This window comes from Mus caroli, unplaced genomic scaffold, assembly GCF_978045245.1.
Source record: "Mus caroli unplaced genomic scaffold, Mus_caroli_1 scaffold_4, whole genome shotgun sequence".
In the NCBI taxonomy this organism is placed as follows: Eukaryota; Metazoa; Chordata; class Mammalia; order Rodentia; family Muridae; genus Mus; species Mus caroli.
This window is the reverse complement of record NW_028227259.1, coordinates 148819781-148832891: the sequence shown is the minus strand read 5'-3', so window position 1 is coordinate 148832891 and position 13111 is coordinate 148819781. Positions and strand designations below refer to the sequence as shown.

The 13111-nt window shown below is 44.2% G+C and overlaps 1 protein-coding gene across 1 annotated transcript in view; it reads left to right on the top strand.

Moving 5' to 3' along the window:
• Baiap2l1 (BAR/IMD domain containing adaptor protein 2 like 1) overlaps positions 1–13111 on the top strand; it is a 92881-nt gene that overhangs the window by 28858 nt on the left and 50912 nt on the right. Inside the window, exons 2-3 of the mRNA XM_021162665.2 lie at positions 5151–5226; positions 11708–11794. Coding sequence (XP_021018324.1) covers positions 5151–5226; positions 11708–11794 — 163 coding nt within the window. The remainder of the gene's footprint in view (positions 1–5150; positions 5227–11707; positions 11795–13111) is intronic.

Sequence of the window (13111 nt, the reverse complement as noted above, 5' to 3'; positions counted from 1 at the left end):
CTTTAATTGCCAAAACCCAAATAAGGTCGCCATCAAATCCAAGTAAGATCATAGCCACACTTGTTGTACAAGTAGCTCTTTAATGGATTTGGGAATGTACTGTGATTATAGAAAATGTCACCTTGGGAGCAAAGGGGAATCGCCACATCTAGGAACTGTGTGTGTGTGGGGGGGTGTGCCTCTGTTTGTGTGTGATGTGTGTGTGTGTGTATTATTCTATATTGCCATGGTGTCAGTATATTCTCATAAGGAGGGAAAGAAAACCACAAGAGTCTCTCTATTTGGAAGGTCATCCATCTTGTATCACTTGTATCGTCATCTTGTAGACAGTACAAGGTCTACAAGTGGCCAAGAATTCCCCCAAAGTGTCTGGCCCCCAGTCTTTTGATGAACCCTCATGTCTGTAGACATGCTGCTATTGTTCTAGTCTCTTCTTTTTTTTTTTTTTTTTAGTCTCTTCTTAAAACCCCCTTTAACCTTTTCAATTTAAAATAGGTTAGGCCTTGTAAGAAGCTATGAAAACAATTTATATGCACATGGTTGCTGGTGAAGTGGCTCAGCAGGTAAAGGCATTTGCTGTACAAGCTGACACCCTGAGTGTGACTCTTAGAACTAGGGTGGAAGAACATAAACAACTCTTGAAAGTTATCCTCTGACCTCACACATTCTATGTCATGCACATGCTTACACTCACATAAGGGGGAAACATCTGTTGACAAAAAAGTCTAAAGAAACGTTGGGTTGGATGGCTGGAGATGTAGCTCAGTTGGTAGAGTGCTTGCCTAGCACGCATGAAGCCTTGGGTTCTACCCCTAGCACAACATGAACTGGATATCATGATGGCATGCACCTGTAAGCCCAGCACTTGGAAGGTTGAGACAGTGGGGTCAGAAGTCCAAGGTTTTCCTAGGCTACATAAAGAATATGAAGCTAGCCTTGACGGCCAAGGGCTGGGATGGAAGTGTGTATGCATGCGAGGTGGTTCAACCACCAGGCTCCCTTCCCTATCCCTTCTTCTCTCCCTTTTACCCAGAGATTGGGAATTAGGAATGTCTCTGTAGAAACAATGCCCCTGAGTGCTATCCACAGTCAAGCTCCCCATGGACTTGCTGTCTAGACAATGTGCTTGCAGCCACCAGCAGCAGCTCCCTAGCACCCACAGCTCTGCAGCAGCAAGAAAGGCTTTACTTGTAAATATGAACTGACTTGTTAAAAAAGAGAAACTGTGTGTGTGTATGTGTGTGTGTGTGTGTGTGTGTGTGTGTGTGTGTGTGTGTGTGTACCACATGTGCACAAGCGCCAACAGAGACCAAAAGAATGCATCAGATCTCCTAGGGTTGGAGTTACCTGCAGTTGTTACCTGCCTAGTGTGGGTACTGGAAACTGATTTGGATTCTCTGTAAGAGCAATTTTTGTTCTGAGCTCTCTCTCCAACCTCCAACAACCCCCTTTAAAGATCACCAGAAGTGGCTGAGCATGGTGGCATATGCCTTTAATCCCAGCACAGAGGCAGTCTGATGAGCATAATGACTTGTAGGCCATCTGGGGTAACATAGTGAGACCCTGTCTTTTAAATAAATAAATAAATAACCACCAGAAGTCAGCATGAAGCTGCACACTTATAATCCCAGCACTCTTGAAACTGGAACAGGATTGTGAGTTTGAAGCCACCCTGAACTACTTTGAGAGACCTTGTCTCAAACAAACAAACAAACAAACAAACAAACAAACAGGGGCTAGAGAGATGGCTTAGCAGTTACGAGAACTGGCTGTTCTTTTAAGGATTGGAGTTCAGTTCCCAGAACCCACATGGCAGCTCACAACCATCTATCTTCAGCTCGTGGAGGTCCAACACCCTCTTCTAATCTCTGTGGGCACCAGATACACATGTGGTACAGAGACATACATGCAGCCAAAATACCCACGTGCATAAAACAATAGGATAGTTTTTAAATTGAATAAACAAAACAAATAATAACACCAGAAATTGGATAAAAGCCTTATCAGAGGGATAGTTTAAAAATATAACACTCTAGAGTACTCAGAAGAAGACACCACATGTGTCAAAGGCCAGAATGCTGATTTTTTAAAAATATTTATTTATTTATTTATTTATTTATTTATTTATTTATTTATTATATGTAAGTACACTGTGGCTGTCTTCAGACACTCCAGAAGAGGTCATCAGATTTCGTTACGGATGGTTATGAGCCACCATGTGGTTGCTGGGATTTGAACTCAGGACCTTTGGAAGAACAGTCAGTGCTCTTAACCGCTGAGCCATCTCACCAGCCCCAGAATGCTGATTTTAAAGAGGAAGAATTTAGATACTAAAGCACTCAGAAAAATTACACAAACGTTGTGTGTATGTCCTTAAAAACACCAAGTAGGATGACACACACACACCTATAATCCCAGTGCTCAGAAAGCTGAGGCAGGAGGATCATGAGTTTGAGGCCAGCCAGAACTACCTTTCTTAAAGCAAAAATCAAAAGCTTTAAAATAAGTTGGGCCAGGCATGGTGGCGCACACCTTTGATCCCAGCACTCGGGAGGCAGAGGCAGGTGGATTTCTGAGTTCGAGGCCAGCCTGGTCTACAGACTGAGTTCCAGGACAGCCAGGGCTACACTGAGAAACCCTGTCTCGAAAAAAAAAAAAAGAGAGAGAGAGAGAGAACATAAAGACCAAGTGGTAAAATAGAAAAAAGGAAAAAGGTAAAGTTAGATAAGTCTAGGAACCATAACACCTCCATCTGAGAGCCATAAGAAAGCAGAAACAAAAAGTAAAGCAAGTGTTTCCAGATCTGACAGACTGATTTCCACATGGCTAGAAGCTACCAAGGACCTCTTAAAATAAATGGAGAAGATAGCCACAGTGAGGAGGGCCACTGTTTGATTTTACAACACAGGGATAAAGAGATAGCTTCTAAAACGAAGCTTTAAAGAGGGAGAGTCTGAAGCTGGGGATATGGCTCAGTCAGTCAAGTGCTTGCTTGCAACCATGGGTACCTGGGTTTGGATCTCCAGTAGCCATAAAACCCAAGCGCAGCTGCAAACGCCTGCATCCCAGTGCACCCCTGGGTCTCTCTGGCCAGCTAGCCTAGCTCCATTGGCAAACTCCAAATTCAATAAGAGACCCTGTCTCAAAACTCAAGGTAAGGAACAACAGAACAAGACATCTGTTATTGACCTCTGGCATGCACACAAGCAGCCCAAAGGGTCAGGGGTCGGAAGAGTCAAACAGAAAAACAAAAAGCCCATTGACTTCAGCAAACGTGATGCTAAAGACAGTAAGCAGCATCTTAAACATTCTGAGGAAGACAGGTGGGTATATTCTATTGCTCAGCAAATCAGCAAACAAATGTCAAGGTAAAAGTAGCTCCAGAGGACAGTGAGAAGACACTGATGACCCGAGCTCAGTCTCCAGAGCCCACATCAGAGCAGGGAGAACCAACTACACCACCCAGGTTGTCCTCTGTGTGTTGGTGCATTCACATCCCTCCTCTCCCTCGCTCCTGCACATACACAATAATAATAAATAATTTAACATTTGTAAGTAGTTTCAGACATTTGGAGGCACGGATACACTACTCATACATCATTGTTACATCAGTTTTGGAGAATAATCTCCAGCAGAAAGGAAGAAAGTGGACAGTGAGAACAAGAACTCTGAGTGCAGACAGACAGCTAGGAACATGCAAGGACAGCAGCCTGGCAGCCTTAGGTGGGGCTGAGAGAGGGCAGAGTCCTTGCAAGGGGAAAGGAGAAATAAAATTGGTAGGGCTGTGCTTGATCTGACACTGCGTGGGAAGGTACTTAAGGTAGACACATAGATACAAGGGGGAAGAAGGCAAGAGAACTACTAATTCCAGGAAAAACAAAAAGGCTTTACTAAGAAAGGAAATGTGATCTTAAGTACATTCTTTGAATTATAGTAACCAGTATTTACAGTCACAATGACTACGGTTAGCTGACCAGAAAGTTGTCAATCACAAAGGAAAGAGGAGGGTATAATAGAGAAGTGGGTACAAGAGGGGGCCAGATGTTACTCTCTAACACTGAAGCTGAGTGAATAGTCAAAATGGTGGTAGGAAAAGGGAGAGAACCGTGCGGTTTGAAGGTTCCGTGGAGTAAGATAAGAGCAAGGTTAAAGTATAAGGTGTGGGTTTTCTCATTGTAGTTTGTATCACTGCTTGATCACTGTACGTTGTCACTCAGCTCTATTCTCAGTTACTAATGGAGAGCCTCTTTCCAGCCTTTGTCATTTGTTCATTTACAAATCCGACATACACGGGAGAATGGGTAGGGAGGCCTGAGTGGTCCATTTAAATTGATGACTAGGAGGCAACTTGCTGGTCCAACATGGGGCAGACATCTATCATCACCAAATGTTAATGTGTTCTTAGTCATAAAGCCAGCCCCCTGGGAATAATGCTTGTGGTCTGTACTGTATAGGTTCAGGCACAATGAAAGCAAGACTGTCCTGAAGTTTCTAAATACTCTATACCCAGAATATTACCCTTAATTTTAAATTAAGCTGAGAACACTCTACCTGTGCCAGAGAGAGTTATTTGGCCTCCAGGCTCACAGTCCCCATGGAGCCTGGGAGGGATGTGAATGTCTCTGTCTTGCTCCATTTATAGCAGATTCTAGGCAGGCCTTGGGTAACTGAATATTGCCGAATTATGTCCACCTTGCTGCCTGTTCCATTGGGTCAGACAGTCCAGTTCATTGGGATTTTTATGTCTGCATTTTTTTTTTTTTTGTGGGCTGAGGATTTGTCTCACCATACATGAATCCCTAGGTTTGATCCCCAAAATTGTGTGAACCACACATGGAAATACACACCTATTATTCCAGCACTTGGGAAGTAAAAGCAGGAGGGTTAGAAGTTCAAAGCCATCTTCAGATACATAGCAAGTTCCAGGCCAGTTTGGGGTTCCTGAGACTTTGTCTACATACACACACACACACACACACACACACACAGAGAGAGAGAGAGAGAGAGAGAGAGAGAGAGAAGCAAGCAAGCATTTGAGACTTTGTTATCTATAAATTCTACAATATAGGAATTCTAGAACTCACAGTGACAGAATACTGATATCCCACCCTCTTTTGTTTATTAATTTGTTTTGTGTGTTTGTTTGTCAGAATGTGATGGAACAATTCAACCCTGGACTACGAAACTTAATAAACCTAGGAAAAAATTATGAAAAAGCAGTGAATGGTAAGTCTTTTGATTTTTCTTAATGGATTAATATAAAGCGCATATGAAAACTTTTAAGTTAATATTTTATTTATCTTTAATACTTAACATTGCATTTAAAAAATATCTGCAAATAGAAATTTTTTTATAATTTATCTACAGGATTTTTACAGTAGCAGTGCAGGATGGTCCTAGTATATTTGTATCACACTGACAGTGAACATACTATAAGTGGCATGTTTTAACTTTCAAGTTGTGCTTTCTGATATACAAACTTGGGCTTTTATATCATGTTCATGAACTTTTCTAATTTTCAAACAAATTTTTATGTATACTTAAATTAATTTATATGTATACTTAAACCATTTGAATATGACCAGGTGTGATGGCAAGTGCCTCTAATCCCAGCACTCAGAAGGCAGAAGCAGGTAGATTTCTGTGAGTTCAAGTCCAGCCTGGTCTACATAGTAAGATCCAGATCAGCTAGGGCTACACAGAAAAATAAATACTAATAACATTTGAACATTGGTGTCCTGCTACTGAGAATCATCCTCTTAGCTATCTGTAGGCTTTCTTGCCTTTAGATAGATTATGTTTTGTTTTATTTTGAGGTAGAATCTTACTTTGTAACACAGGCTTCGAACACAGGCAGTCCCTCTTCTCACCCTCCTAGTGCCAGGATTACAACTGAGCCACTATAACACTTTGCTGGTATGTCATATCCATAGTAACATGAAAAATAGTATTTTTAACCTCAGTGGAAGAACATCTATGTTAAAGGTTGGGTTTAGATTCTCATTTTAAAATAAGTGCTTCCTTGAAACTGAATTTGAAGCCAGGCCTGGTGGCATAAATCTATAATCCCAGCAATTTGGGAGTCACAAGTTCTGTGCTAGCTTGTGTAATTTAGCAAGGACTTGTCTCAGGGAAGTGACAGCAAGAGTGGAAAGGTGGTGAGAAATAGAGAGATGGGAAAGGGGGTGGGGGTGAGACCAGGCAAGCAACCAGCTCGCTGGGGTGCGCCTGCAGGATTGTACAGGTTGCACAAGTACTAGTCTAGTATTAATGAGGCCCTAATTTTAATCCCCAACAAAAATAAATAAATTCAACTGTTGACATTGTCCTGTCTTTCAGGACCCAGGTTGCTAGGTGTCTTGAAAAGGTTTCCACTGAAAAGACTGATAAGCAGCTACTCCTATTAGAACTGAATGCTGCCGGGCACTGGTGGCACACGCCTTTAATCCCAGCACTCGGGAGGCAGAGGCAGGAGGATTTCTGAGTTCAAGGCCAGCCTGGTCTACAGAGTGAGTTCCAGGACAGCCAGGGCTACACAGAGAAACCCTGTCTTGAAAAAACAAAACAAAACAAAAAACGGAATGCTATTAGAATACATTGATAACCACCCAGAAACAGGGCGTAGGCAAGACCGTGCACTGTTTGGGCCCTAAGCTATGGGTGACGGGGAACATGGTAGTTCCAGTCCCTGGAAAAGTAGATTACATGGCTGTGCATTTTTACCTGCAGCTCTCGGTACCAGGAAACATAGCAGGTCTGGGATCTTGTTTCTCTGCCCAACAGTGCCCTTGCCTTTCACAGGCACCATCCCTTCTTTGAGAGCAAGAAGCTGGCCGGCCTTGCAGCTCTCCTTCCGTGATTGCTTAATCACTGGGCCACAAAGTCACTGCTGTCTCCAGTCCTCATGGGGAAATCACTACAACCTGTGGAACTTTCCCCCGTGTAGCCTGAACTACTTTATGAGGCCGTTAAGGACTAAGAGAGCTGCTTGCAGCTGAGCCTCCTGTTAACATAACTTCTCCCCTAAGGGCTCTTACCCCTTTACCACCTCCTAGAGACGGTTCTGTACTTGATAAATATTCCCAGAACTTGTACGGGCCATCTGGATATAGTTTTGGTAAAGCCACTGATCATTTTAGCTATGTTTGTAATGCCCTTGGTAAGAATTTGGGAGTAGCGATGAGAAAGTCAACCAGAAGTGCAATCAACAGATTACATTTGAATGACTAACAAAGAAATATAGATCATTCTCACAGGGATCTGAGCAATAGTGATTGGTGTAGACTGGAGCAGGCAAGAGACCTTGCAGGAGCTCAAGCTAACAGATAAGGACAGACACTGCTTCGAGCAGAAAAGATGAGCCTTGGGCACACCACACTAATGTGGGGAGAAGCTTTGACGGTGGGACTGGAGAATGCCAGCTTAGCTAAGTGTTACACTGTGGCAACAGGCACCTACCATTGCACAAAATACTGCAGCATCCCACAGACTTGATGGCTTAAGAACCACCTTCAGCCGGGCAGTGGTGGTGCACGCCTTTGATCCCAGCACTTGGGAGGCAGAGGCAGGCGGATTTCTTGAGTTCAAGACCAGCCTGGTCTACAGAGTGAGTTCAGGACAGCCAAGGATACACAGAGAAACCCTGTCTCGGAAAACCAAAAAAAAAAAAGACACCACCTTCAATTTCCCCTGTAAGACAAGGTAGCTCTCTGCAGACTCAGGGCTCACTCTGCTTGACACACTCTGTCCTCCGGTGACCTTTCTCCATCAAGGTCCTTACTATAGCAGCATTTAATGGCCTAGCATTTACTAGGTTCCAATGCGAGTCATGCTGGCTGGTACTGCACTGGCCAAAGCAGGAGCCACAGACTTGAAATCTGAAGGGGTGCAGTTCATTAAAACATTTCATGTTTAATAAAAGTATTTCATGAGCACATGGAATATGGACTTGTGGGAGACCCATGCAGGCTTTAGCAGAGTAGGAATCCACTGAAAGTGTTTCAATAAGAAACGTTATCAGTGGGGCGTAATACATGCCTTTAATCCAACCACGTGAGTGCCCGAGGCAGGTGGAGCTATGTGAGTTCCAAGCCAGCCTGGTCTACACAGTGTGTTCCAGGACAGCCAGACTACATATGAGACTCTGTCTCAAAAACAAGCAAAAAATTATTCAGTAGAGTTATATATGTAGAGGACTCTAGATTGAGGAGGTGATTAAACGATCACTAAAATAGAATTCATAAGTTTCCTTAAACAGTAAGAAACAGAAACTCTCACAAAGCAGAGCAAAGTTATCAAAATACTATTTCATATTTTATTAGTTCTGGATAACTTATATAGTTTTAAAGTTAATTTAGCTTTATTATAAAAGCAAAGCTATTTTGAGAGACTGAGGTTACATGGTTTTAAGTATAAGTCAACAGTCACTTTTCAAAAGTCTCAATTTCCCGTAGGTGTAAACCAGAAATGGTAACTGTTGTGTGATCCTGAAGGCAACTCCCCCACCAGTGTGCTCTTCAGTTTATCATACTTTACAGCCTAACCCTTTCATTCCAGCACCATCTACTGAGCCGACGTTTTGTTGGCAGCACACTTGTTTTTAGGTGGGGTTGCTTTCCCTTCAGTTCCAGCTACAGCTCCATGATTTAGAGCCGAGGAAGTGAAGTACCTCAGCAGGAGATGTGTACACTGTGTCTGACTCACTCAGGCTGACCTTGGGGACAGCCTGAAATGTCTCCGCTCCACTCCCTTTAGCAACCGGAGCTGATAACCTTCCCTTCCCTCGTCCTAACAATGCTGGGTAGATTAGCTAAGTACTGACCTGAAAAGCCTATATAAATGCGGTCTGCGATTGTTAAGTATCCTGTAAATTCTCCAGTCTTTTTTTTTTTATTTTTTTTTTTGGTTTTTTCGAGACAGGGTTTCTCTGTGTAGCCCTGGCTGTCCTGGCACTCACTTTGTAGACCAGGCTGGCCTCGAACTCAGAAATCCGCCTGCCTCTGCCTCCGGAGTGCTGGGATTAAAGGCGTGCGCCACCACGCCCGGCAATTCTCCAGTCTTATAAAACACCAGGATAGCAGAATATTGCATGTCTTCAGTTTACATGCCGATACAGTAAAAGCCTTAATTTATATTTTTTAAAACTCTATAGTAAATGTTGAAATCAGTAAAATTATAGGAACAGGAATTTGGCCTATAATACTTTCAGCTACACCTATACATGATAAATCCTGATCTTTTTCTATACTTCCCCTTAAAGGTCCACCTTTGAGGTATGGGGATGTAGCTCAGTGGTAGAGTGCTTCCTAAGCATGTGAAAAAAATGCAGATAGGGTCTGGAGACCTGGCTCAGCAGTTAGGAGCACTTGCTGGTTGTGTAGGGGACCAACCTGGGCTTCATTCCCAGCACCATCAGACAACTGCATATAGCTCCAGCTCCAGGAGATCTAATGTCCTCTTCTGGCCTCTGAGAGCACCTGCATGTACTTGTCATGTTCACACACAGACATACGCAGACATGTAATTTTTTATCTTAATTAAGAAAAACAGGGCGTGGGAAGATGGCTTAGTGGGAAAAGTGGCTATCTCAATGTGAGGACCTGACTCCGCTCTTCAGTTCCCATATACAAATGTCAGACATGGTGGCACAAGCCCAGGAGCCAGAGGCAGACAGGTCACTGGGACTCATGGCTCAGCCAGTCTAGCCTCGTCAGTGAGCTCCAGGCCAATGGGAGGCCCGGTCTCAAAGGAGGCGGAGGTGGACCGTGCTACTGAGGATGACACCCAAGGTTGTCTTCTCTCTGACACATGCATTCATGAGCATATGGAGACACATACACGCACTAAATAAATAACCTACTTCTTAGCTTGGCCTGGTGGCATAGGTTTGTAATTCCAGCTACTTGGGAGGCTAAAAGCAGGATTACAAAATCAAGGCTAGCCTAGAAGAACTTAGACTCTGTCTCAAAATGAAAAATAAAATAAAAAGACTGAGGGTGTGATTCATTGGTAAAGCACTTACCTAGCCTTGGGTTCCATGTCCCGTACAGGGAGACACTTAAAAACAAACTGGGACAAAACAGCCCGGGCAGCTTCTGACTGCTCTGTGGGCAAGGAGAAGGGACCAGAAGCCATTTTAATCCAAGCTTCTGTGCTCTTCCGAGCTCCAGGAAAACTGGTTTCTGTGTCTGAGTTTAGGGAAGGGTAGAGATCTTTTCCTCCAAATTCACAGTGGCTTCGGCTGGGTCTTGTTGAAAAGCTGCTTCTCCTTCAAACCTTCAGGGCCGGTTTGAAGGAGAAACGGTTTTTAATTTTCAATTTAGTTATTTTAAATTGTGTATGTGTGTGCGCGAGTGGGTAAGGGAGCTCACTGAAGCTAGAGACATTGGCTGCCCTGGAGCTTAAGTTACAGAAGCTGTGAGTCTCTTAGCATGGGTGCTGGGAACCAAACTCAGGTCCTCTGCAAGAGCAAGATGCACTCTTACTGCTGAGCCATCTCACCATTAGAAAATAGTCTTTTTGATTACAGAAATATATTTTTTAGGATGATGAGAACGTAGCATCTGTTGTAGTAAAACCATTTTTTTCTGCGGGTAGGAAAAGGAAGGAGAAAATTTGTTTTTTGTGTTTTTTTTTTGGGGGGGAGGGGAGGCTTTTCGAGACAGGGTTTCTCTGTGTAGCCCTGGCTGTCCTGGAACTCACTATGTAGACCAGGCTGGCCTCGAACTCAGAAATCCGCCTGCCTCTGCCTCCCGAGTGCTGGGATTAAGGATTAAAGGCGTGCGCCACCATGCCCGGCTTTGGGTTTTTTTTTTTTTTTTAAATTAAGTTTGTAATTTTCCGAATGCTAACATATTTCAGATGCCATATATATGTGTGTGTGTGTGTGTGTATGTATATATATATATATATATATATATATATATATATATACCTCAGTAAAAAATCTGTTGGTTGATTGTAACTCAGATTGTTTTTTTTACGGTATTAGGGATATAGTGCAAGCTAGGCAAGCAGTCTGCATTGAGCTATGCCCTCAGCCCTCACTGGGGAGGCCAAGCAGGTAGTCTTCATAACTTCAGCCTGTTGATATTTACTTTGAGATAGTCCCACCAAGCTCCCCTGGTTTGGCCTCACTCAGTAGCCCAAGCCAGCTTTGATTTCCTCCTGTCTCAGCCTTTTGAGTAGCTAAGATTATAGGTCTACACCACCAGACCTGGCTCTTATTTTATTTCATTTTATTTTGGTTGGTTGGTTGATTGGTTGGTTTTTGAGATGATGTTCCTCTGTGTAGCCCTTGCTGGCCTGGAACTTGCTCTGTTGACCAGGCTTGCCTTGAATGCAGAGATCTGCCTACTTCTACCTCTGCCTCTGGAGTGCTGGCATTAAAAACATATGCTTGCCACCACCACCCGGCTTTCTCTTTTTAATAGAAAAATTAAATGTGTTTTCATGATACAGGTTCCTAGGCCACAGCACCCAATACCCCTGGAGTAATGACATTACCCATCTGTAGTCCCAAAATGTATCTGCTCCCAGTGACCGTTTGATGTCAGGAACTGGCTTCAGAAGCAGGCGGGGCCTTGTGAATGTCACTGAAAGTGTCTGCTCTAGAACTTCTGTAGCCAGGGGCACACTGGGATGTTGAACCTGTCTCACTCCCTCCTATTGTCTGAGTAATGATTTTATGTATCACATTCCTGTCTAGCTATGATCCTGGCAGGAAAAGCCTACTACGACGGCGTGGCCAAGATTGGTGAAATTGCCACTGGGTCTCCTGTGTCAACAGAGCTAGGTGAGCTGACCATCTCTACAAAAACCTCGCCTGCTGCCCAGGAGGTAGATATGGGTGTGGCAGGTGGCGCAGATCAGGAACACAAAGGGAACCCGTTGAGCACTGCAGTTTGAGTTCACCTTGGTACATGAAAATAGAGGTTTTTGGAAGGCAGACTGGGGCTCAGGAGCAAGGTAGAGGCCCCTTCTCAGGCCTCTGAGGAACTCTGCTCCTACCTGTGCTGCCAGGGCTCTGGTCTGTCACCTCAGATCCCTGAAGTTCCAGCTTGGAGAACTGTGACCTACATTTTGAACCAAGGTGGGTGAGACAGGCCAAGTTCTTGTGGTGACTCACCTTGTGGAAAATGACTCCTTGACTCCTTCTGCTGTGCCCTTGGCTCCCACTGCTTCCACACTTGCCTTTGGTTGTGATTTTTCCGGTTTTGCTGGTATGAATGGATCCCCTGTGCAGGCAAGGAGGATAGCCACACCCTGGGCAGCCCCCGGCACAGCCAAGGGAAGCTGGGCTTCTATTTACAGAGCTATGCCACTGTGCTGTGGTCATCTCCTGCAGGGCAGGGCCACTTTGCTAATAGACCCACATGCCACTCTCATCTTTCAAGCTTGTGGACTGTTTTATTGTGTGGACGCTAAGAATTCTGCTTTAAGGATTCTGAAAACACAGCGAAGAGCAAGTACGCGTTTAAAGAGTGACATGTCCGTCTCTGCTCGGTGTCCAGTAGTCTGAGAAACTCACTGACTGTGTTCAAAGGCTGGAACTAGCTAAAGGCCTGATGCCTGTGGCAGCGTGTGGGGTGGGCTGGCTTCACGCTCTCTGGCTGCCTAAAACACTGGTGAAGCAATAGACAGTCGACACAGGGTACATCTGCAGTGATGTTATATGAGGAGTAGCAACACCACTCTGTTTAATGGAATCGATCGCATATGGTTTTTGAAACCCCAGCTCGTGCTCTGTGGGGTTTGTGACTTCCCAGTGTCATGGCGACCAGTTGCAGCTCTGAATCACCATCCGTGTAATGACATGCAGCCAGCCTATGTAGCAGATAGTAATATCTTAGACATTTAGGGTTCTGGAAGCAGCTAAGCTGATAACAGGGTTCCAGAAGTAAGACTTAGGAAGAAACATGCCATTGTGCCGGGCATCAGGGGGGAAAGGTCTGACCCTCTCATTAGCACATATGGCACTCTGACTCACCGCCATTCAGCTCTCGTTTTAATGTTTTATGGCTCTTGCCACTGTTTAAATAAGACTTCTGTTCCACACCTTACTTTATTCAGCTGCAAGTCCATAACATTGAATCAGCTATTTCCACAGCAA